Source organism: Propithecus coquereli, unplaced genomic scaffold (assembly GCF_000956105.1).
Source record: "Propithecus coquereli isolate 6110/MARCELLA unplaced genomic scaffold, Pcoq_1.0 Scaffold301, whole genome shotgun sequence".
NCBI lineage: Eukaryota > Metazoa > Chordata > Mammalia > Primates > Indriidae > Propithecus > Propithecus coquereli.
The window spans coordinates 4,241,848-4,267,524 of NW_012148631.1; the positions used below are offsets into that span (position 1 = coordinate 4,241,848).

At 42.0% G+C, this 25,677-nt stretch overlaps 2 protein-coding genes across 2 annotated transcripts in view; both read left to right on the forward strand.

Moving 5' to 3' along the window:
* The window catches only part of CREBRF (CREB3 regulatory factor), a 58,975-nt gene extending 57,419 nt beyond the window's left edge, over positions 1-1,556 (forward strand). The window contains exon 9 of the mRNA XM_012649723.1: positions 661-1,556. Within this exon, the coding sequence (XP_012505177.1) occupies positions 661-776 (116 nt within the window). The 3' untranslated portion in view covers positions 777-1,556. The remainder of the gene's footprint in view (positions 1-660) is intronic.
* Positions 1,557-9,995: 8,439 nt separating this feature from the next.
* BNIP1 (BCL2/adenovirus E1B 19kDa interacting protein 1) lies at positions 9,996-23,265 on the forward strand. The gene is made up of 6 exons (XM_012649740.1): positions 9,996-10,087; positions 11,981-12,073; positions 16,417-16,508; positions 18,727-18,828; positions 19,615-19,733; positions 22,709-23,265. Exons 1-6 carry the CDS (start codon positions 10,004-10,006, stop codon positions 22,903-22,905), a joined length of 687 nt encoding a protein of 228 aa, XP_012505194.1. The 5' UTR covers positions 9,996-10,003; the 3' UTR covers positions 22,906-23,265.
* Positions 23,266-25,677: the final 2,412 nt, after the last annotated feature.

Below are 25,677 nucleotides of genomic sequence, written 5' to 3' on the forward strand. Positions count from 1 at the left end.
TGAGCTCAAACAATCCGCCCGCCTCGGCCTCCCAGAGTGCTAGGATTACAGGCGTGAGCCACCACGCCCAGCCGATTTTAAGTATCTTTTGACCTCACTGTGGGAGATGACGAAGATGAGAAAATCAGCATACTTATGCTGCTCCCACATTTTCTCCCTCTTCTCTTCCAACATTTCTTATTCATTCATTTTTCTTTAAAGTGTAGAAAAAGGAACATAAACTTCAGTAATTATTAAAGAAAGACTAAAAACATCCTTCAGATCTACATTTTCAGTTGCGTGGGTGAAACCCACCCATGGAACATGGTGAGATTTGAGCAGGTGAAAGAGACTGGCAGAGAAAACAGGGAAAAAACATGTTCCACAGGCTTTGAGTTGGGGTTTAGACTGCTATTATTTCTCATCTGCCCCACGTTAAATATTTTGATTAACCATTTTTTATGGTTATTCTTGGTTTCACTCTTCTAATCTTAAAATTGTAGACTCTAATCTGATGGGTAGAATTATTTTCTGGGCTGCAGTAGCAAGTAGCAGAGCACTCATTTGGGACCAGTATCAAGCTGAGGGCCACACCTGACCTTCACATGTTTCCTATGCCTTCTCTTTGCTTAATGGCTTTCCGTTTTTGTGTCTAAGTGTGCCTTTTATTTTTCTCTTCAGGTCTCCCAGTTGCTGGGCAAACCTCAGAATTTGTTAACCAGGTGTTAGAGAAGACTGCAGAAGGCAATCCCACTGGAGGCCTTGTAGGACTAAGGATACCAACATCAAAAGTGTAATCAGCTTCATGGGACCACTGGTCAGAAATGTCTGCATTTGTCACATTATCCATTGTAAATTTTCATTCTGTTTTGCATGTCAGTTAGCATTATGTAAACATTTACAATTAGGTTACATTGTTTTAAGAACTAAGTAGCATAAGTGAAGCATGATCCAAAATACTTGATTATTGCATTTTCAGAGCATAAACCATGGTTAAAACTGCTAGTGGCATCAGAATTGCAGCTCATACATTTAAGTAAATGTTCAGGTACAGATTGCAAAAATCTGTTAAAGCAAAACATTTTGAAGGAGTGAAATAGTAAAATGCCAAGTATTGTGGCAGGTTTATGCTCTGAACCACACAAAAAAATTGAGAAAGCATTTTTTTAAACAGTCAATTTAGATTGTTTTTAGAATTACTGCTTTCTGTTCTAATTTTTCACACCCATTAATCTCACTTGTATGTGGCACACCCAGCATTCGTGCCTGTGTGCCATATTAGATGTTCATTGTCAGAGCTCAATATGATATATATAAATATATATATAAATATATATATATAAATGTCTGTGCGAGTAAGAAAAAAAAGCATATTCTTTGTGCCTTGTATTTTGGGGAAACTATAAAACTGGTAATATTTTGTATGATGAAAACCCTAATGAGGAAAAACAAGATATATAGATGGAAAAATTATGGGGTTTAAATGTTTTTTTGTTCCAACTCTTTTTCAAATTTTTTGAATGTATATAGGACTATGTTGAAATGTAGATATATGCCACAGAGTCTGTGTATTGTATAAAAAACAAAACAAAAAAACAAACAAAAAAAAGATGGCTCTAGAAAACTCATATTTCGGTACTTGACCGGAAGAAGACAAATACTTGCACATTATTGCGATTGTTTTATTTTTTGTACCAAAGACAAATGCAACTGATATGGCAAACTGCCAGTCTAAGTAAAGTTTTGCACAGCTTACATGATACTGTATGAATGTATGAAAAAAAAGGAGAAAAAAAATTAAAAGGTCAGGGTTAGGGATCTTACTGAACTGTGAATTTTATTTCTGTTTGGGTCCAATTATCTACAGAAGGAGCATCCATACATACAAATATTATTTTGCTGTTCCTCTAGTTCGCTTCCATAGTAGATAAGTTGGTGGCCATTTAGGTGTCTGTCTTTTATTTCTGCCCTTATTGTAGGAAATTTTAATATATTTCATTTTAGTAAGCTATTGGTAAAATAGTTTTTGACTTTGAAAATTAAAAAGTTTATTTAGCTTATTGTAGTATACTTCCACCAAACAACCAAAATAGATTATTTTTATTGTATTATGTATATATATGTAAAGAAAGAAAAAAGCTAAGAATATCTAATTCTTTAGTTGCCACTTTTCCAGTTGATGTATTATTGTGCATGTAATATTTTCAAAGATCAACACAAGCTTAAAACGAAAACATAAAAAGTTTATAGATTTTTATATTTTTGTACAGGTATTTTCAAACTAGCTTCTTCAAACTTACATGTGACTTATTCTTCTATAGTTTCTAGAATTGAGAAACATTAACACATTTAGTTTTTAGGTGCTCTTTTTTGCTCATACGAAACAGCTTCATTAGTCAGTGTTTTAACTGCGTTCAAGCTTTACCTCTTGATGAGAAATTTCTTATGTCAAGGCAGCATTATAAACCTTTCCCACAGATCTTTCCATCCTGTTTCTCTTTCTGTTTTATTCTCAAATCTTGTGTTTTGAACTCTGGAAACTGGTGGCTTAAAAGCTTAAAAAAAGAAAAAAACGTATCTATCTAGCAAGAAAAGAATACCAAAAATTTCCGATTTAGCTGCTGGGAAAATTATCTATTTCTCCATTACCCTCTGTAGAATTTATTCTTTAATTATACTTTGTTTATAAAATATATTTCCTTTTCTATTACTTTCTCTCCTTCTCCCCCCTCCTTTTGTAAGCTATAGCACATGAAAGCCATAGCTTATAAAGGTTCGATTCTAGAACACACAGTAACAACTGAACAATGTTGCTTGTGTGCTTCTTTGACATCATGAAAAAGAAACTGAGAAGGATTGTCTTAACACCTTAGCTGAACTGTGATGCATAAGATTTTTCTGTGTTTGGTGGAAATGTACCTGGTTAGTGCATTCACGCTAAACAGATGATAAGCTCAAATGTAACGGTTTAATAGAATATAAGTTCATTGTTTTAAGTTTTTCCTTTTTAGGTGGGAGAAGGCAAAGCACAGATTTGTAACTGCGAAGTATATGAAGTCTTAACAGAGTATGTCTGGTAAATTGAAAAGTGTTCCAAAATATGGCAGTTTTGCAATCAGGTGAAAATCACCTCATGATAGAGATTCAGCTGATGAGGTTTATAAAATTGCCCCTTTCTAGCTGCTCTGTTAGGAATTCTGGTTTTTTGATACTTTTCTCCTGTCTGCAAACCAGAATTTGATTTTTTGGTCTTGCATTTCAAAAAAAAGACTTTGAATCTGTTTGGTAGATTCCATATCCTTGCGTTTCAGTGTTTTATATGTACTACTTAAGTTAAATAGTTAAAAGCTTTTAAATAGTTGAGCTTTTTAATGTTGACACTTTATTTTGTACCTATTTATATATGTATGTATATCTTAGAAAAAGCACTTTGTTAAAAAAAATTGCATTTTATATGATTCCTGCCATTTGCTGCTAAATCTGGGCTGGTCAGAATGCTGCAGCGATACTTGATCTAAATAAAAACCTGGCAGTAAAATGTAGAGTGAAAGTTAAATCCTCTTGCTGTTTTAACTTTACCATAAAGATGACATAGGCAAGCTGTGCAGCTTTACATTTTAACCAGGGGACTCTGTGGCATTTAAAACCGTCTAGAAATGGTTGTACTTTAATGCCAGTAATAATCTGCTTCCTCTATTGTCATTAAAATATATACGTTTAGTGTATCACACAAACAAATCTTACAAGGGTAATGTAAAAACCCCAACAATTGTACATGTTCTGTTTTTGAAAATTGTGGCATGTATTTTTGGGTGAAGATCATTAGAGAAGAGCTCTCTAAAGGTTTTCTGTGTTCATACATGGTATACAGATAACTCATAATGAAGTCCAGACTCTTACTTTAAGTAAAGGCGTTGTGAATTCACCTCAAAGAAACCCATTGTTCCAAAAGCAATTATAGACTTTGACTCTAGTACTACTATGATTTAAAAACAAAAAACAAAAACTTTCTTTGTAGTTTCAGATACACTGGATTCTTCATAGAGTTTGTCTCCACATGAAAGCATGCTGTCCAGTTGGCTCTTGTAAAGATCCTGTCTGAGTTTTGAATCAGGTGCCACACTTTTTCAGTCAATACGATTGCTCGTTCTGCTGTACCATGTATGATTCTTGTCCTTTCCTATATCCTTCATGACAGATTATGATGTGGCTTTATATTGTGCCTTACTTGTACATTTAAAACTAAACGTCTTCATTCCCGTCCACTTCCTAAATCTTTAACTTTGACCTTTTTGGTAAGAGAATCAGAACTATAACAAAAGCATCATGAAGGATTTCAGATGGGTATTGTTGTAAATTCCCTCTCTTTATAGTTATTTTATATTTGTACGAAAGACCAGTTTTTGAATGGTCTTTGAATATGAGGGGGAAAGATTAGCAGTAATTTCACTACATCCCTTTTCTCTGACTTTCATGAATTTGTCATACATCTTCTTTCTGATGCTTGACTTTATTTGCTTCCTAGCAATAGTCTGCATTTAAAGAAAGATGTGTTCAGTTCATTAGCTTGAAATTGACTATTTCATTTTTCCAGAATTTTTTAGGAGAAGAGTACCCATTTTGTTTTATAAAACAGAAGACAAGTCTCTTTAAAAGAAACAGAAGTACAGTACTTTTGAAATACAATGCTGTTAGTTTGGATTTCTTTTTTTATATATAATATTCATAAAATGATCTGATGTTTGCCTTCATTAATAAAGCTGTTAGTTTATTCACCAAAATGTCAAGAATGGATGTGCTTTTCTTTATTCCATACATTAAAAAATTTTTAGCTGCTAAGATTTAGTTAATGTTCTAAGAAATGAATTCAAGTTGCCTTCAGCAGAAATTAACAAAAACTTATGTTCCCTTTCTTTATATAGTCTTCCTAAAATTCTGTTCAAGTATTTTCTAGTTAATTATGTAACAGAATGTTAGCATCTCTCCAAATCTTGAAACTTGAATTTTGAGAATGCATTGAATTATGCTTTCAGTGTTAAAGTAAAAGGTTTCAATTATCCTTCTAGTGAAGTCTATTGTGGAATACCATTTCCCATGGAACTGAGGCCATTTCCACAACACTTTGCACAGAACTGCAGTCTTGTTCTTCCCTCGGATCATGACAAATAAGTCTCACACAGTGCCGTAATACTTGTGGATTCTTTTGTAATCTTTGTAATCTTAATAAGGGCATTATGAGAAGATGACTCCATGTTTTTTTAATATTTCAAACACATTGGGATGTAACAATGAATGTCAACTGTAGGAATGGTTGTTTCGTTTTAAGGAATAAGCATGTTGGGAAAGATGATGAAAATGTACTACTGAAAGTTATACACTTCCATAGGCACGTGGGATTATGTGTTGAAGCATAGTCCTCATGCTCAGCAAACTGACTGAAATTGTAGACATTACACCTAGGAACTGAACTATGCCAAATTTCCATTTTTGTTTAGAAAAGAGAGGTTTGGAAGTAGTAGTGAGGGGATAGAACCTTAAAACTACTTCCAAATAGTATTTTGGAATTGAAGACTTGGTGACTAATGAAGAATATCAGAGTTGGGTATTTCGGTGTGCCAAGTTCGGGTTAACTAGGTTTGCCTCTTTCATAATGATGTAAACACAATGGTGTAGTTAATCAAATTCTGGGTGGATAGGAGCGGGACTGATTACTGTGTCTTGCCCTTCGCCCTTTGTTTTTTTCAGAACCAAATAACAGAATTGTGTGTGTGTGTACTGTATCTGCCTTTCCACCACATTTTTATGACACTGTATTCCACTGCCTGCTTTTTTGCCTTCTTTCCCTAGGATTTGTCCTATAGCTTAGCATTTGTGGTTAACAGTGATGCTGGGGCTGACAGCACAGAAGAAGTCACAGGAGAAGAGCAAAAGGGCAAGAATTTAAAGCATTTGTTCATACGATGTGGCAACCTCTTTTGCATAGCTGCATAGGATCCTGTTTGTAATGCTATCATAAATATTCTGTAGTTTTGGGTTTTTTTTTCCCTCCTAACTGGAGCTATGACACTTTTTATTGGATTCAGTCTTGTCTCTTGTCTAGAAAGAATTTTATCCTGTTGACGCATGAGCTGTTTAAAAATTATTCTATTCAATGTTGGTTAATAGTTGTGCAGTTTTTCGTTTCAGAAGAAAGGCAATGCACATGTTGCCTTTGTTTTCTGTCACCTTCCAACCCCTCAGCACTTCTAGTCAGATACAGATTCATCAGTGTATGCAACATCCTTTGTAATTTAAAATAAAAAAAGATGAAAAGAAAAGGTTCTGAATTGTTTGCCTCTTGTTTTTGCCCTTTTTCTGCTCCTGTTCTCTTGCCTACCTAGGTAATCATCCACTTCTCAAGATAACCTATTCCAAAGAAATTCCAAACCACAGAGAGTAGTGGACTGCTGGTTGTGCTGCCCCTCTCTTGGTCATATCCAAAGAGCCAACATGGTTTTGACACTAAGTTGATTTTAGTGGAATTTAGCTATTACATAGAATTATTTGTTGATACAAGCATTTGCATTCTTCATAGTTTAGAGCATAGTTTATGCTTATTTCTCCTCTTTGAGTTTTTGGACAAGTCATTTCTCCAGGGGAAATGAATATTTTGGGTCTCTTGATTTAAACATTTGTGTATGTTTGTGTGTTTAATCATTCTAAGTAAGTCTCCAAGCTAGGCTGGGCTTATACATGGAGTCTTAAGTCAGGGGACCTGAGTGAAGACAACAGTAGGAGTGTGTGTTCCTTCAGTCAGCAAACATTTGTTGAACACATAGTCTGCCAGGATTTTTGCTAGATACTGGGCTATAGAGAGATTAAAGAGACCTCCAGGAACTCATAGCCAAAGGGGAAGGGGGCAGCATGTGAACAGGATTGCAGAACACAAGAGCTGTTAATGATATTAAAGGGCTCTAGGTGTGTTATCCCTGAGATGTTTTTAAGTGGGGTATGTTAGAATTGACAGACTTGTGTTCTTTTTTTTTTTTAGAGACAGTCTTTTTCTGTCTCCCCCCTATCTCTCCCCCCGCCCCCCGCTAGAGTACAGTGGTGTCATCATAGCTCACAGCAACCTCAAACTCCTGGGCTCAAGCGATCCTCCTGCTTCAGCCTCCCGGGTAGCTAAGACTTAGAGGCACGTGCCACCACACCCAGCTAATTTTTCTATTTTTTGTAGAGACAGGGTCTCACACTGGCTCAGGCTGGTCTCCAGTTCCTGGGCTCAAGTGATCCTCCCGCCTGAGCCGCCTGGAGTGCTAGGATTACAGGCATGAGCCACCTCGACCGGCCCAGACTTGTGTTTTTGACATTCTGGACCCTTGAAGAAACTGATTATCACCAGTGAGCCTCTGAGAAGAAAACTTGAACAAATGGAAAGATACATCAAGTTCTTAAACAGGAGCAGTCAACGTAAAACTAATAGTTCTAAGTTAAAAATATGTCATCCTAAGAAAATAAACAGTTTAAAAAAAAAAAACCAAAGTTTACGTGGGGAAAAAATAATAGCTAGAAGATGTGGGGAGAGTGATAAATGGGATGTTTAATCCTAGCAGATATTAAAACTCATTATAAAACTATAATGATTAAAATAGTACCGTTTTGGTGCATGAATTGACAGGCCAATAAAGCAGAATAGAAAGTATACAAATAGACTCAAATATATATGACAATTTAGTACGGTAAATGTGGCACCCAGACCCAGTAAGAAAAAGGTGGACTCTTCAGTAAATAGTGTTGGAACAACTAGGTAACCTAGAAAAAGTAAGATTGGCTCTACGGCTTACGCCATAACCCGATATATATTTCAAAATGGATAAAGATCTAAATATAAAAAGGCAACATAAAAACACTAGAAGGAAATGTGAGCAATCCCTTTAAATTTCTGGAAGTGGGGCAGGCCTTTCTAACTTGGACCTCAAATCCAGGAATTAGAACAGAATATTGATAAATTATATGTAAAACAAAAATTTCTAAATCTTTAAGGCTAAAACACCATAAGCCAAGTCAGAATTCTATATACTTTACAAAAAAGCTTTGCAACTCATCTCTAAGGGATAATTTGCCTAATATTTAAAGAACTCCTAGAAACTGATATGAAAAAGACCAACAGCCTGAGAAAAAATGAGGAGACAATAAAGTAAATTCAAATAGCTCTGAAACATAGGAAGAGACCCTCAACCTCATTCATGGTAAGAGAAATGCAAAATAAAACAAGGCATTTTTCACCTAATCAGATGAACAAAAATCCCAATATTTATTAACACACTGCGTTTGCAAGGTCATGGGAAACAGGCATTTGTCCCACGTTGCCATTGGGAGTGCACATTGACATGGCCCTATGAAGAGCAATCTGGTAGTATGTCAGAATTTTAAGATCCATACGTCCTTGGACCTGGCAACTCCATTTGCTCTGGGCAAGTCATTATTCCTCCCTGCCTTGTTTTTTACTTCATGGAGTTGTTAAGTGGGATAACGCACATAAAGCACTTAGCACAAAGTGCCTGGCACATAAGAAGTTTTCCCAAAATGTTGGTTAGTAATATAATAGCAGCTAATAGGCATTGAGTTCTTAGCACATGCCATGTTATCAGACTGTGCTTGGTGCTTTTCATGTATTATCTCACTTAATCCTCCAACAGACACTGTGAAGTGGATGCCATTAGTTATCACCAGTTAGCCTCTGAGGAGACTAAGGCACAGAGATGTGAAGTGGGCTCCAGAGCAGGATTGGAGCCCGGCAGAAGCCTCTCCATCAGGTGCAGTGGGATGATGAACACCTTAAGTGTGCAGAGTGCTGAAGGAACACAGGCGAACGCGTAGCCCTGCTTGTAGAACACACACAAGGGGCCATTTTGGTTTCTGAGGGAAGAAGTGGCTTTCGGTTGAGGTTCTCTCACTTTCAAGTTGGGTAACTTTGGAGCAGGGTTGTTTGTTTTGTTTGGTTTTAATCTACTTTCGGCCTATCTCCTGATATGTAAAACTAGGTTAGTACCAATTTCAAGGGTGGTTGTGAGGATTAAGAGAGATGAACATAGCTATAGCTAGGCATTCAGGTCCTCACGATCTATGCTTGAAGTGACCTGAACAAATGCAGATGGCGTAGGCGTGCGTGGGGAAAGCATTCTAGGAAGAGGCAACACCACATTCCAAGGCTACACAGCTGGAAAGAGCTTAAGGAACCCAGGAAGGGGGCAGGTTGGCGTGGGCTGGCTGATGGCCTTGAGGACAAGCCAAGAAACTTGGACTATTTACTAATAAAAATAAAATGAAAGAGCCACCACTTATTGAAGGTTTGCTCGGACATTTCCATAAAAACTATACAAATCCATCAATACTACCCCAGTGAGGTAGATTTCACAAATCCATTTTGTACACAAAAGGGAGCTGCCAGGAGCCATAGAACAGATGTATGTAGGGTGGTGACTTGATCAATTCTGTGTTTTAGAAAGATCCCTTGGACCATGCGTTGGACCGATAGGAGGTGCCCTAGTGACCTGTCTTGAATTTCATACATTAGCAACAACAAAAAAGTTTATCATTTTCTCTTTTATTTCTCCACAATTTATATTCACTGTAGAAAATATAAAAAATACAAGAGAGTTTAAAGAAACATAAATAAGTGTTGATTGCACCTTCCAGAGACTTCCCAATTGATACTTTTCTTCCAGTCTTTTTTTTCTATCCAAAAAATATGTAGTCATTAGAATCACGGATAGGCGGAAGATGGAAAGAGACCACTGTTAAGCGTTCTTGATACTCCCTCTTCTTTTCCTTTCCGTTTTATCAGGACCAAACCAAGAGGAGAGGCTGATTTCCCGCCACGTGTCAGGGAAAGTCCCCACAACTCGGCGCAGTGACTCTCGCTTGCCATTTACACCGGTCTCTAGGGGGCGCTGGCCCGAGACGGGGCGGGGACGAAAAGAAGGCGGTGCGAAAATGCGTTTTAATTTGGGCCCCGCCGCTCCCCGTAGCCGGCGTCTCCAACATGGCGGCTCCCCAAGATGTCCACGTCCGGATCTGTAACCAAGAGATTGTCAAATTCGACCTGGAGGTGAAGGCGCTTATCCAGGTAATGATTCCCGGGACCCCTGCCGGGCTCCAGCAGCCCTAACCCAAGCTCCGCTGGCCTGTGAGCTGGGCGGTCTCACTCCTGAACTTTCCCCACTTGGTCTCCCAGGCCGTTGTTCCCGCCCCATAACCATTTACGCTCTTGTCCCCATTTGGTCCTGTCCCCGTGACTGCTAGCTTTGATCCTCCCTCTGGGTGCCCCTCTCTAGAGCACCCTGCTGTCCAACGCCCCTAACCCGGCCACCCCTTCGTGGCCCCCATTTGTGGCCCCGCTTTGTCCCTCCCACCCACACCCTGGCCGTCGTCCCACCCCTGAACCACCTCACGACCTACCTGTCATCCTACTTGGCCCCGCCTTCTGACAGCTCCTTCCCCATCACCTGGTAGCGTCCCAGAGGCCATGAACCCTGCCGCCTGCCGCACAGCTCCGCTTGGTTTGGTGCCCCGTGGCACCCAAAGCCACCTGGCACGGGAGGCATCGGGTGAAGTGAACGTAACCTAGAGCGTAGTTGTGTTATTGTACATGAGGTCATCGAGTAAAGCACCAAGGCCAAAGTCAGAAGGCAGGCAGTGGCAAAACCAGGACCCGGACTGGGAAACTCTGTCCAGGAAAAGCACCTTAGAGAGTCTCTGTTCCTTTCATCTGACAGGGAAAGTGAGGTGCTTTGCCTTAAGCTATTTAAGGGCAGAAGTGCAATAAATCAGTTTGCCTATACGATTGTTAAGAATGTATAAATGGTTCCATGAGTTTAGCAAAAAGAAACCAAGAGTTTTAAACCCTGATTTTTTTTTTAAAGCAAATCGTTTCCATTCCCAACAGAGGTCACTAAACGTTAGATGTAGACTCAGAGTTTGTAACAAAGTATGCCAAAAAGTAAAGGAAAGTAGGGCTTCCCAGATAAACCAGGTGCAGAATAAACCAAATTAGTGGTTTATCATATACAAAGAAATGTGGTTTAATGAGTAAGCCAGAGAACAAGCAAAGAAACTTGATACAAACATTTAAACTTCTTGAACTTCACTTCTCCAACACGTAAACTACAGAGATTCTAGGGCAATTCTAGAAAAATAAACCTAGGATTCATATAAATGAAATTACCTTTTCACATAATCTAAATTGCTTAGGCCCCCTTTTGTACTTTTTCTAACAATTGGGTTGTTGTGATTGCTGATGAGAAAGATTGATTATAACTAGATATATTGCATTCTAACTGTGTTGTAGCTGCTCTGCTAAGTGCTTTACATACATGTATGATCTATGAGGTAGGTAATATGATAAGGAAACTGAGGCACAGAGAACTTAAGCAATTTTTTCAAGAGGTTACACAGCTAGTAAGTTCCTATAGCCAGGATTTGAATCCACATAGTCTGGCTCCAGAGCCTGTTCAGCACCAATAATTCTGAATGTGCAGCAACAAATTGTAAATCTACCCTTAAACATTTCTGTAAACACTCTGATTTATAACTGATGGTTTGTGAAATCAGACTGAAGAAGTTAATCTTGTCATTTGATGCCAGGTATTTAAGTATCAAATGTTAGATCTAAAGGATCTAAAGTTCTGAAGTTATAGTATCACTTTTGCATGTTCATTCTTCTTGGACATACAAGCTGTTTTAAGCTTTTCACACTGGCCAGATGCTGTGTATTGTTAAAATTTAGGAACTAAAAGGTAGATCAAGGCAGGGCTGTGTTTCTTTCTATGATTTTATATTAGCTGCTTAACATTAAAGAGGCATGAGAAAAATGTAAATGATAATGGTTTTGCTTGTGTTGCAGAGGTGAACAGCAAAGATCAGGATGAGTTACAATCAGTAGGCCAGTCTGACTGTACACATGATGTCATTTCATTTCATTGCCTCAAGAAAGGCTTCTCATCTCTTCAATGTCTCCTAGGATATTCGTGATTGTTCGGGACCTTTAAGTGCACTTACCGAACTGAATACTAAAGTGAAAGAGAAATTTCAACAGTTACGTTACAGAATACAGGTGGGTATTCCCAGAACCGAGATGCTGAGAATGGGTAAGAGTGAACGGGGCTCAGTCCTGGTTATAGCCTCTGCTTTTAGAGGTGTCCAGTTTTTTCAGATACCAGCTGGAGGGAGTAGCAAACATTTTTAGACAGCGAGGGTGACTCTGTACTAACCTGTTTATCAGGTAACGATGAGAAACTTTTGAATACAGAACACTGTCAGTTGTGCCTACAAGTGGATGGCAGGAACACCATTATCCTTGCGATTTTTTTTTTTAAGGCTAGTCGAGTGAAGCAGTGGGAGTGGAGAAGAAACAAAGGAATCTGTAACTGGTTGTGATCAATTAGTTGTAAACACCACTGCACTAGGGCCAGCCATATCCTTGGAATATTTGAAATCCTGAGGCCACTTCAACTGCTTTCTCTTCTCTGCTACCCTCTCTAACCCATTCACTCATTTTCACCACAATCCATCACCAGTGTCTCCCGGGTTTTTTCCATGCTGTCACTTTGCCCAGCATCTTCCTTTCTGTTTCTGTAGTCACGAGTCACATCACGTGCACGTTTAATACACCTGAATTCAACTGTGGTATGCGTGCCATCTCAAAAAACACTAGAGAGCCAGGCACAGTGGTTCACACCTGTAATCCTAGTAACTCAGGAGACAGACAGGGGAGGATTGCTTGAGCCCAGGAATTTGAGACAGCCTGAGCAGCATAGCTGTCTCTGAAAAGATTTTAAAAGTTAGCTGGGCATGGTGGCACATGCCAGTAGCTCCAGCTACTCCAGAGGCTGAGGTGGGAAGATCACTTGAGCCCAGGTGTTCGAGGCTACAGTGAGCTATGATCAGGCCACTGCACTGCAGCCTAGGTAACAAAACGAGACCATGTCTCTTAAAAAAAAAAACAAACCAAAAAAACCCCAAACACTAGAGAATGAGAAGTAGCAGTTTGAATAGCAGAGGTGTTTCTACTGCTGTGCCTTCAGTGAAGGTGAGATGGATGTCATGAATCTGCCCATCCCTGGATGGGTCTTGTGGTGCCTGGTCTCATTGCATATGGTACTTGGGTTTAAAGACTTGTGCTTTTCATATAACATGACTTCAAAAGCTGGCCAACAACTCTATTGTTGCTTAACAGAAGAAGACAGTCTGTTTCAAAGCTGGCAGAAAAGCTGGCCAGCTGGACACCTGTGAAACAGTCTGTCTGTGTCCTGTGTGTTGCCTTCCTAAGGGATTTTCAAGGGCAATGTTGAAAATGTGCAGTTTTTGCTATAGGAGTTAACTATAGACTTTCAGCAATGTCACCATACCTAGCTGATCTCTTTCGGCCTCCATCTCCAGCACTGATTTAATCATTTCAACTTTTCATTTTTGAAAGGATGTTACTTTTACATGTTTTATAAATGTGTATGTATATATAAATATAGACATAAAGTGAAGTCTCAGTTATGTCTCTTTTTTGTTCTCTGTTACCCTCTTCCAAACAGGTAACCACTTTTGTTACTTATGTATCTTTCCAGAGTTTCTCTACTCAGATATTTTAAAAGACAAATATATTTTCTTATTTCTTCCCCAATTCTCATCTAAAAGGTAGCATACTAAAACAAGGCTTTTTTTTTTTTTGAGACAGAGTCTTGCTCTGTTACCTGGGCTAGAGTGCAGTGGCATCATCATAACTCACTGCAACCTCAAACTCCTGGGCTCAAGCCATCCTCCCACCTCAGTCTCCCAAGTAGCTGGTACCACAGATGTGCACCACCACACCTGGCTAATTTTTTCTATTTTTTGTAGAGATGGGTTCTCACTCTTGCTCAGGCTGGTCTTGAACTCCTGGCCTCAAAGTGATCCTCCTGCCTCAGCCTCCCAGAGTGCTAGGATTATAGGTGTGAGCCACTGCGCCTGGCCTGAAGCACAACTTTTTAAAACTTAACAGTATATATTGGAAATCTTTCCATATCAGTAATTAGAGACCTTCCTCATTCTTTTTTAAATAGCTGTAATTTTTTTTTAGCCAGTTCTCTATCAAAGGGCATTTATTTGGACTGCTCCCACAGTTTTTTGCTTTTTAAACCTAACTTATTCCCTAAAAGACCTTTCTTCAACTTAGCATGACTTCAGCTCTCCAACTACACCCACCGCCTTCAGTATGAGTGTTTCTCTCTTCTTTTGTTTAAGTATCTGGGTGCTCACCCAGTGTTTATTTCCTTCACTAATTAAAATTAACTCACCAGTACATTTACACATTTATTATTTTGCCCCCACATCCCCAATAATGTCACCACCTTCAGCCAGGATATCACCAGTTAGTAAGGACCTAATAAGCACATGGTCAGCAAAAGGATAACCCCATCCCTGTTTTAATCTGTATTTCATAAGTATTTATATACTCTTTTTATACCTGGAGATAAATACAAGATTTCTATGTTTGATGTTTTTAACTTTTATATCAATATATTTTTGTGTGTTGGTAACAAGATCATGTGATACTAGAAGAGAATTGGCCTCATCCTCAAAATATGGTATTCTACACATAGTAAATGTTTGGCATTGACTATGTGTAAGTATCTGTGTGTCTGTCTTTGCATATACGATTCTCAAAGTGGAGTTTTAGAACTGTTCGATCCCCTTTCTTCTCTCCAGAACTATCACTGGCTCTCTGCGACAGAACTTCCAGGCAACCTTTCATGAGGAAATTGTACATTCTCCTTCATTCCTCACTCCCTTCTTCCCATGCATCCATTCTTCCTTTCAGTGATTCTGTGCCTAGTATGTGCCAGGCACAAGGCATATCCATAGTGAATAGCACTGCATATAGCTCTGCTTATTCATACAGTTTTCATTCTAATAGGCAATATAGATTTTAAGTGAATAATTATGTGAATAATTAACTGATTACATTTGCAAAAGTTTCCCAATTCACAGTTAATTATTTTTTTCCCTTCTACCTCAGCAACATTTAGGGGCATAAATGGAAAGTCATCTCTGAGCTATTGAAATGGTAGATATACACATTTGTTCCAGACCAGTATGTACAAATAATATATAAGTAAATAAATTAGTATCTAAATGAGCTAATACAGTGATGTTTTAGATCAATAGCTTGATTGGAGCTGGAACCTGTTTTAATTTGTAAACAAAAAAATATGATGTGAGACTTGACGTTTTTTTGTAAACAAAACTATCTTTATTATAGTCTATCTGATAATTCCATTATCTGAAGTTCTTGGAGGTTTAATACTACTGGTTATGTCTGCCGACCCTCACTCGAGGTGGACCGTTTCCTTGGTGTTTGGTTATTTTGGACTGTGAGCACTCATCTTCAGCAGACCTTACTGTGGGACTTTGTGCAGCCTGGGTGGAGGACGAGGCTCTCAGAGGTCTCTGCTTTCTGCCAGGTCTCCTGGGATGATCACTAGCCTGAGAACACTATTTATGTCAATTTCTCTTCATGGAGGTTCTTGAGCGACTCAGAGAAGATAAATTGAACCCCACATCAGTGTGTGGGCAACTCCCTGGTTATAAATTCTCAGGGGAGATTTCTTTTTTTAACCCCTCTTATCCAGAGCCTACAGCAGAAATGTAAGTGTCCATATTTTCACTCTGCTGGTGGATGGACAGTTTCCTAGACCTTTTCCCTAAGGGTATAACGTTTTTTTGAGTCCTGGATTTGTGGTGTTCTTAGTTCCAGTTTTGGGGCTCAGCCTCAGATGGCCTGAGGCTTCATTTTTCTGTTCCTACATGGTCTCTCAAACCTTGTTGCTAATGAAGTTGAGAGTGAGTATGTGGAAACATACAGCAGGGTTTTTTGTTTATTTTATTTTATTTATTTTTTTTATTTCAGCATATTACGGGGGTACAAATGTTTAGGTTACATATATTGCCTTTGCCCCACCCGAGTCCGAGCTTCAAGCATGTCCATCCCCCAGACGGTGCACACCGCACCCATTAGGTGTGAATATATCTCCCCCCTCCCCATACAGCAGTTTGGTAGTCCCATGATATCTAAGTGTGGGATCAATGGGCTAGTATTTTGTCATTTTTTTTTCTTTTCTTTTCCGGCATGCCCTGGGTTATAAGAGCAGCAACTCCTACTCCAGGGCAGCCGTGCCTCACTCATAGGCTGACTGCTCCGGCTCCCAGTTCCTCTCTCGCTTTTGTGCCCTAGGGATTCTTCTTTGTTGCAGACGTAGCTATATATTTAAGAGGATGTGTGTTATATGTTACCTAGCATTCCTAGGTGTTCTGTTCTCAAAGGGTGCTTCAAGGGCTATTGTACGCCTCTGCCAGAAATAGAAGTGCTCTTCTGTTTTCATATTGGTGTTTAAAATCATTTTAACATGGAGCTATCTTTCTGCACAGGAGCTTGAGCAGTCGGCTAAAGAGCAAGACAAAGAGTCAGAGAAGCAACTTCTACTCCAGGAAGTGGAGAATCACAAAAAGCAGATGCTCAGGTAGGCAGGGCCTGGCCTCCTGCCAGTGGCCTCTGCCGGGTCACTTGTTCCCTGTGAGGCCTGTGCATGTGTTTGCCTAATAAACCTGCTTAATGGGGACATAATTATATCATTTACACACAGGCAGAATGTTTTCTCTAGATCGGTAATTCTTAAATTGGGGCGGGTGGGGGAGGGAGAAACAGGGCCCCTGTGGGCAGGTGGAGCTGTGCATAGTTTACAGAAGCATATTTAACATTGTGCTGTATTTTATAGTTTTAAAACAAAACAAAAAATGTGATTGCTTTTGTAATGCAGGGTTGTTTTTATCTAAGAACAATTACTACCAGAAAAAGTCCACTGAAAGAGAAACTACTTAAGTTGGACCAAAATTTAAAAGGTTTCGAATGGGATGTTATCTGAAAAAATGAAACAAAAAAATGTAAATAAGTGTATGTTACGTTAAACAAAATTGAGGTTATAATTGCAGCTGTGTGATAATCCTTGATTATATAACTGCAGCTATGTGCCATTTCTTTTTTTTTAAAGTGTCTAATTGAAGTTATGCCATTTCTTGATATTGAATTGGGAGAGGTACAACTTTTCTAACAGAATTGCCTTACAACATGAAATAGTATCTTTCCTGTCACATTTGACTTTTGCACCTAATTATAAAGAGAGTTGTTGTTCCAAATATATTTGAGGGCTCCATCGGCTTTCCCGGTCGTCTGGAGTCCAGATCATTCTCTTCATCATTTTCGTCATCCCCACAGTTTTCCCTTTGCCCCTGTTCATTGGTCCGCCTCAGCCAGACCTGTATTTGTCTGTTGTGCTTGTGAGCATTTCCTCAGCACCATCCTCCCTGACAGCCGCTATGTGGCAGAGACACGGCCCGGTGAGCCCAGTGTCAGGAGGGAGGCCGTGTGAGTGGCAGGCGGTGTTCCAGTGCCTGGCTCTTTAGTGATTACTTTGTGTTATGATGGCTTTTGCTTTCCTGAGCCACCAAGCATACTCGGATTATAAACACTGAGTAGAGAGGAGCCCTTGTTATAAGGCACGGTAAGTCATAAAGACACACTCAGCTGAGCACGGGTTTCGAGCTGGGAATGGCCATCCATGAAGTGGGAGCTACGGGCAGAGGAGAGAAATTAGTACTTTGGCAACTGTGTTGTGCTTGCCTGGGTCATCGTGCTTGTCACACCATACACGAAGCATCTGTTTGCTTGTCTTTCTCCCCAGTAAACGTGAGGGCAGACACTGCCGCTCCTTCATCCCTGCATCCCAGGGCCCCACAGAACTCCCTTGCAAACAATTTGAAAATGTAACTGATTCTTGCAGAATGGCAAGTGTGAAATGGCAGAGCAGATGCTGTTTAGGCATCAGAGAGCCCATTTGAAGACCTTCAGCGTAAAGGTGCTGTTAGAAGACCTTCAGCGTAAAGGTGCTGTTAGAAGACCACCCTGTCAGCTCATGTACTGTGTTCTAATTTTAGCGTATTTCCAGGGATTAGCACGATTGGTTTAAGCCGGCTGCATAAGAGTTCTGGAACACGGGTATGATTCTCAGAGGGATGCAGTTAGCTTTTTTATAATTTATTGACAAAGGCTGCATCGCTAAACCCAGGGAGCTATTACATTTCAGTTGTCGCTCACAAGGGAGCTTAGGTAAAGAGTATAAATAAACCATGTCAGTTAGGGCCCTGCCAATACAATATATTTGTGGTGGTCATGACTGGTCTGTGGTATGCAAACAGCAAACTTTGAAGAAATATTGAGAAAAATTGGCTTTTTGTGATCTTCTTTACTTCCTACCACATATAGTAATTGAGCAGCTGAGAGGCCAGAAACGATGTTGTAGGTACTGTAGATACAGAGATGAGTGGTCACAGTTCTTAAGGAATAGCACCAGCCAGGACATGTGTGCCCAGCTGGGAAGTCTGGATGCTACCCTTAAGTCTGGAGCCCTTGTGGGGCTGTGCACAGGGAGTGGCCGTGAGGGGAGAGGGACAGCCACAGAGCATCCCGAGGTGGCCTCCAGGGTCCAGCTGAGAGGTGTCAGGGCTGAGTGAGGGCAGTTGCTGGGGCACCAAGAGGAGGAAGTGGCAGAGGTGGGGTGGAGTCTGAGGGCTACATCTTGGGGGACCTTCCCTATTGCTCCTTTGCTGGAAGGAACTGCAGTGATTTGAACTAAGGAACTGGGGGAGTCGACAGAAACTTACACATGACCCTTCTGATTCCAGCAATCAGACCTCATGGAGGAAAGCTAATCTCACTTGCAAAATTGCAATCGACAATCTAGAGAAAGCAGAACTTCTCCAGGGAGGAGAGCTCTTAAGGCAAAGGTACCTGTTCTTTTGTCTTTCTGGGCTCTGATAATAGAACAGATAACAATTGGCAAGATGTAAAACGCACTGCAGGAAACCTCCACTTGTTTTCAGTTTGGTATTTAATTTTATTATCTAAATAATTTTTTTTTTGAAGTTTGAAAGAAATGCATATTTATTTGTAGTAAATTGGTAAAATAAAGTATGAATTACAAAATGAAAATAAGCTGTAGTATTATTACTCGTGAGCATTTTGGCATATTGCCTCCTTGATTTTTCTTCTTCCGTATTTTTCACAAAGTCAAAATCATACCATATATAAAATTTAGTATTCTACTCTTCCAGCGCAAAGCTTGCCTATTTTTTAAACCCAATTTAAACAGTACATAGTATGTTGATCGTATGTTAGTACAATCACCTGTGTGTTTACATTTCTAGTTTTCCAGTATTGTTAATAATGCACCAGGGCATATCTTAGAACATAAGGTTTTATCCACATTTTGGATATTTCCTTTGGAAAGATTCCCAGGGATGAGATTATTGGGTCAAAGGAATGAACATTTCTAAGGCTCCTGATCCATATTGGCAAATTGCTTTACAGAAGGCAGCATTAGTTTACGTTCCTACTAGCAGCTGCAAGAGTGTGGGTCTCGGCACACCCTTGCCATTAACAGCATTGACTGTGATCATTTAAAATATCTATACCACTTTGATAGGTAAAAAATGGGCTCTCGTTTGAACATGGGGCCTCCTTGCAGCGAGGCTTTTGTTGACATTCCTCCTCCCCCTCCTCTGGACTTTTAGGAAAACCACCAAAGAAAGCTTGGCCCAGACGTCCAGCGCCATCACAGAGAGCCTCATGGGGATCAGCAGGATGATGTCCCAGCAGGTCCAGCAGAGCGAGGAGGCCATGCAGACTCTAGGTAAAGCCAGGCCTGGAGTAGGAAGCTCTCCCAGAGGCACTGGCTCCAGAGCCCTTGCCGGGCCCCTCCACCCTGGGTGCCCCCGACTGCTGCCCGCCCAAAGCTCACTGACTCTGGCTTCTCACTCATGACACGACTCGACAGCTGGGTCTTACCCAGAGTGGAAATGTGCTGCTCTTGTTTTTCTTTTATTATAGTTGTACTAGAAATTGTACTAGAAACACAGCCTGTCAGTGTTTCCCCATTGGACGCATTCCCAGGGGCTCAGGTGTCTCCTGGAGAGAGGGCGTCGGCAGGGCTGGGCAAGGGCCTGGGATTCTGACGTTCAGTGAGGGCTCTGGGGCCCCAGTACGGCCAGGCAGGTTTGGGAATTGTCGTCCCAAGAGCAGTTTAGTGTCGGCTGCTGGTAAGACTGCTAGGACCTCAGTTTACAATCATACCCCCAGTCGTTATTTTTCCTCTGAGTTCCTTTTAAAAGATCCCAGTCGGGAGCTACAGAAGAGACTGAGAGCATCTGCCTCGTGACACAGAAGAGAAGAAGCGGCCTTCTCCAGGGCCCTTCCATGTAGGCAAACAGCGTTTACTCCTTGAAACGCTTTTGGAAAATTTCACACATAGACAAAGTAGCGAGCACGGTGTCATGGATCCCCTGAACCTGTCGCCCACTTCAGCACTAGCAGCTCACGGCCAGTGAGTGAGTTTCAGTTCTACCCCCACCCCTTTCCCCCATCTGGATTATTTTGAAGCAAATCCCAGACATCATCCATAAATATCTCAGTTGGTCTCTCTAAAAGATAAGGGAGACTCTTTGGGAAAAAAACAAAAGCAACCCCATAACCATAATACCATTATCACCCCTAGCAATTATCTGTAATTTTGAACCACTTTTTTTTCTCAGTGTACCACTCAAACAGCCAGAGGCAAAGGAAAGCAAGCAAGTAACCCCACAGCCATGCCTTGTGTCTGCAACTTATCTGAGCTTTCAGGCCCAGAACCAGCCAGCCGCCTCCTCCCAGTGTGCACCTGGGCACGGGCTGGGCCTCGGGGTGGCCTTGGAGGGAGTGAGAACGAGACAACATGGCCTTTGAGTGCTCTCATGTGGGTGACAGGACGCCCCTCTCCAGCGATGAGAAGGAAACACAAATGCTGGTGCTTTCTGGGGTGTTAAGGGGCCCCCAGTTTTAGAAGAAATAGCTATTGAAGAAAGGGGAAAGTGTAGTTCGTAATCCTTTCCTTAAGCCTCACAAATTCAGCTGGATTTAAAGGCCTATTAGGACTGCCGTCCAAAAGAAAAAGCTTATTAGGGATATGACACCTGGACTTGGCTGCAAGATCGTAGGAGTGGGGGGAGGTGCGTGTGGTGGGGGCCACGGTGACGGGGTTGGCGGTTCTTAGGGACAGGCGATGGGCACGTGGCATCTCCTGATGCTGTGCTGGCTGCTTCTGTGATGGTTCAAAATTCTTCATAGTAATGAAGTTTAGAAAGAAAGGTCTGTTAGGTTTTTACTTAACAAGTTCTTACTTACTTCGGGTTTTGAAATGGCAGCAGGCGTGGAGCAAGAGGGCCGAGAGGCGTCTTGTTCTGTGAATGTTTGTTTTTCCTGTTTTGTCTGTCATTTGTATCGCTGCGTTTCCTCCGGTAATTTATTTCATTTGCTTACTAGCGTTTAATTTCATGAAGAGGTAGCACATATAACACAGGTAAGGAAGAAACCTCCAGCCTAGTGCTGCCCAGTGGAAACACAATGGCAGCCCCGTGTGTCACTTTTCTAGTAGGCACATTAAAAAGAGTAAAAAGAAACATAAATTAATTTTACTAATGTATTTTGTTTAACCCATTGGGCCATTGTGTAAAATGTTGTAATTTCAACATGCAATTAACATTAAAAATTATTGGGATGTCTGACGTTCCTTTCTCTCCCCATATTAAGTCTTTGAAATCTTGCATGTATTTTATACTCACAGACATCTCCATTTGGATTAACCACATTTTACATGCTCACGAGCCACATGGCATTATTGGCCAGGACAGCTCTGGGCAGTACATAAGGGACACGGGAAAGACAACCCTCTGTTCTGCTTCCACCTGACCGCTGACCCTCTGGGTCCACTCCCAGAGGCGACCACTGTTACCTATTTCTTTTATATCTTCTGAGATCCTCCAAGCTCATATAGCATAAGCAGGTGGAGGATTATTTATCTCCCTCTTTCTTACATAAGTGGAAACATTTCACATGTGCTCTTTTATACTTTGCCTTTTCACTTAACATATCTTATTCGATGCATGTTCTGATGATACCTTATTATGCTTTGTAGGGGACGTTTGCCGGGTCAACCTACCCCAAGTATCAGGCCCAGAAACCTATACTCACAAATATGTTTGACCCTGGGCACAATGATCCCTTAAGGGACATGGGCCCTTCCTTAGGTGTCACACAGCGTGTCAGACACGTGTCACATCTTTGAAGCTACAGCCTGTGTCCCAAGCCTGAAGGACTGAAGGACAGGTATGTGTGAGGGCTGTGGCAGGGCCTGGCCCACCCTGTCCTTCTGTGCTCCCGCAGAGAGCAGGACTGACTGGCTGACGTCTGGCGGGCCGCACCTCCCAGGTGGGAAGCGCTGGCGCCCCCTGGCTGCCACCCCAGCACAGGCCTCACAGGGCCTGCCTGTGATGGCCGGGTTGTTTTGTGGCAGCACCTGTCTGCTTCAGAGAGCCGAGCCTTGTCCCTAGCGACATCCGTGATTGAGGACTCCAGACAATCCACCTCACCCCGGAGCTGGCTGGACCTGGGAGCCTCTCCTTGGCGGTTGCTCGTCCTCTCTGCCCTCTAGATGGTCTCCATTCACGTGCTGGGTCCTGGCTTGGGCGCGCTTGCTCAGAACGCAGGCTGTTATTGGCAACCTGGCCTGCACAGCGAGGTCTCTGGCTTTTGTACTGCGCAGTCTGAGTCAGGCCCCTCCCTCTTTTGTTTCAGTCAATTCTTCACGAACAATCCTGGACGCAAATGAAGAATTTAAGTCCATGTCTGGGACCATCCAGCTGGGCCGGAAGCTCATCACAAAATACAATCGCCGGGAGCTGACGGACAAGCTTCTCATCTTCCTTGCTCTGGCCTTGTTTCTCGCTACGGTCCTCTACATCGTGAAAAAGCGGCTCTTTCCTTTTTTGTGAGACCTCAAAGCTGCCAGCTTTGGCTCTTCCAGCTCCTGTGTCAGGGTCCTGAGCGCCAGCCCAGGCTGCCAGGCCGAGCCACAGCCGCGTTTGCTCCCGTTGCTCAGCAGGTCAGGCGGAAACGCAGCTGCCCGGTGCTCTGCAAGTGGCTTGTAGGGAGCGAGCCAAGCAACAGGGGCAGGCCTGTCCCTGTGACACCATCAGGACACAGGGGTCCCTGAGCACTGTGGGTGCTGCCGGGTGGAGCACTCAGAGCCCAGCAGCCAGGATGTGATCCTCTCTCCCTGTCCCACTGAGCCCTAAACGCCAGATCTGGTGGAGGGAAGAGAGAAGAGGTGGGAAGAAGGATGATGAAAACTCACAGCCATTCCTTGAATAAACTTGATTGTATTTAATAGAATAAAATACATTTGGTTTTATAAGGTATCTCTCTGGGAATGTTTGTGCCTCTTGTCCAGATTTCTAGGACCTGAACTTGATTATTTAGTCATTTACTCAACAAAGAATTATGAAGCAGCTGCCACACACAGGGTGTTACAGACACTGCTGAGCATTACAAGTACATTGGCAAAACCAGACATGGTTCCTTTCTCAGGGAGCAACAGAAATAAGATCTCACGGACTATTAGGAAGGAGAGTGCAAGCAGCCCCCTTTGGGAGTGGTGCACACCAGCATCTGAAGAGGCTGAGCTGACGTCTTTCTCCTCTGCACCGCAGCCCGGCCAGGCCTGGGGTGTGTCATGACTCGGGCTGGCTGAGCCTTCTCTTTGAGGTCCAGAGCCGAGTATAACCAAGGCGAGAGAAGCTGAGGCCCATGTGGGCCTGAGTTCCATCAAAGACAGGGGACCAGGGCCCAGCTAGTCGGGCCCTGGAGGTGTTAGTGTCTTCTTGCACTAAGGCCTGGCTGCCCTGGAGCTTGAAACCCCACCTCCCCCACTATTTATAACCCCTGAGGACCTGGGAGGGGCATTGTGGAGGCAGAAGGGAAAGTAAAAAGAATGTGGACTTTGAACCTTGGCTCAAACACTTGGTTTTGAGTCTTGGCTCTACTACTAATGGAGCATGTGACCATGGGCAAGTTACCTTATGTCACTATGTCTCACTTTCCACATCTGTAAAGTGGAGGTGATAGTCCATAGAGATCCTCCTAGAGTCAACTTGAGAATCAAAAGAGATTATAAAGTAGCAAGTGTAGTTCCTTATGATGGCCTGCCAAGGCCTTCCCAAATGCTGCCACCCCCAGGGCCCTGGGCCCTGAGATTTCCTGCAGCAAACAGCCAGAGGGCCTCAGGAAAAGCTGGCCAGGCATGGCAGCTCTGTCTAGACCTGCCTGAGCAGAGGGTGTCAAGAGGGACTGAGTTACGAAGTGACAGATCATCGCGGGACCAAGTATAACAGACTGGCCGCAACCCTCAGACTAGCCTACTGAGTAGTGCAAGTTAGTGCGCGCGCGCACACACACACACACACACACACACACACACACACACACACGCACGCAATTTCTAGCCATATATCATCCTTAAACAATTCTTGGCCCCAAAAAAGACACTCAAGTGCAAATTGTGTGCACATGTGTCTTATTTATAGTCAAATTAAAGCTGAGACTAAGGCACAGATGGGAAATTCCCACTCAGATTCCAGCTGTACGTGCAGCAGATGGATGTTGTCACGTGAGGATTTTCTTGTCTTAACATTTTTCTTTACTACTTCCCGCTAATTGTCAACATCCTCCTCGAAATATGGAAACTCAGGGGCTTTGTACTCCCTAAAAATGCTCTCTTTGACACTTCATTCCTCTTTTACTTGCCTCCTGCTTAAAATAAAGTCAAATCTGACCCATTTTGAAATGTCTTTGATAACATAGTATCTTGCAACCCCCTCCAGCCCCGGGGGTTGTCTTCCCAGCCAGGCCGGCTGTGCAGAGAGCCCCGCCACGTTCCGCCGTGAGGGGGCAGTGTCCGCATTCGCTCTGCAGTCTTGCTTGGGTATGGTTATTTCCACCAGTCCACTGGAAATGCTCGCAGGACTATATTTTTTAAAAAATAGGTATCAAATTTTTTAAAAATATCAAATTTTTAAAACACATAAATGTATGAAGCTCACCTATGTGTTGTTTGTGAAATATGTTTCATAAGTGGCCTTAATTTTCACTCTTAGTAAGTCAGGCTCATATGCCACATTTTCATGAGCTGACAGTCAAGGAATTGTACGTATAGAGCAGCCATCAAGAGGTCTTTCATTCAAGAAATATTTACTCCTAGCACTTTGGGAAGTCAAAGTGGGAGGATCTCTTGAGGCGAGGAGTTCGAGACCAACCTGAACTATATGATTAAACCCCGTCTCCACCAAAAAAAAAAGTATTTACTGAGCACCTACTCTGTGCCAAGCACTTGTGTTAGACACAGTGAACAAAACAAAGATTCCCTGTCACCATGGAGCTTATGGTATTTGGGGGAGGGTGGCAGATGATAGACAATTAACATACTAAGTAAGTCGTTCGTTATGTTAGAAAATCAGTGGTTTGGGGAGAGTGGAGCAGATTAATGGAGGTCTGGGTGTAGGAGTGGGGAAGTCTGCAGTCTTCAGCAGGTTGGTCAGGGCCGGTCCCACCAGGGGAAGACTGGAGCAGGGGACAGGAGCCGTGCGGACAGCTGAGGAAGAGGACTGCACACAGAGCAGCGAGGGCAGAGGTCCGAGACGGAGGCAGACTGGCATGTTCAAGGAATGCAAGGAAGCCAGTGCGGCGGGGCAGGGTGGACGGTCTCAGTT

Bases quoted from the DNA above. Each gene is read 5' to 3' on its own strand.
- BNIP1 (XM_012649740.1), top strand. From the start codon at position 10,004: ATGGCGGCTCCCCAAGATGTCCACGTCCGGATCTGTAACCAAGAGATT. The intron at 10,088-11,980 runs GTAATGATTCCC...AATGTCTCCTAG, and splicing joins AGGTGAAGGCGCTTATCCAG to GATATTCGTGATTGTTCGGG. The intron at 19,734-22,708 runs GTAAAGCCAGGC...CTTTTGTTTCAG, and splicing joins GGAGGCCATGCAGACTCTAG to TCAATTCTTCACGAACAATC.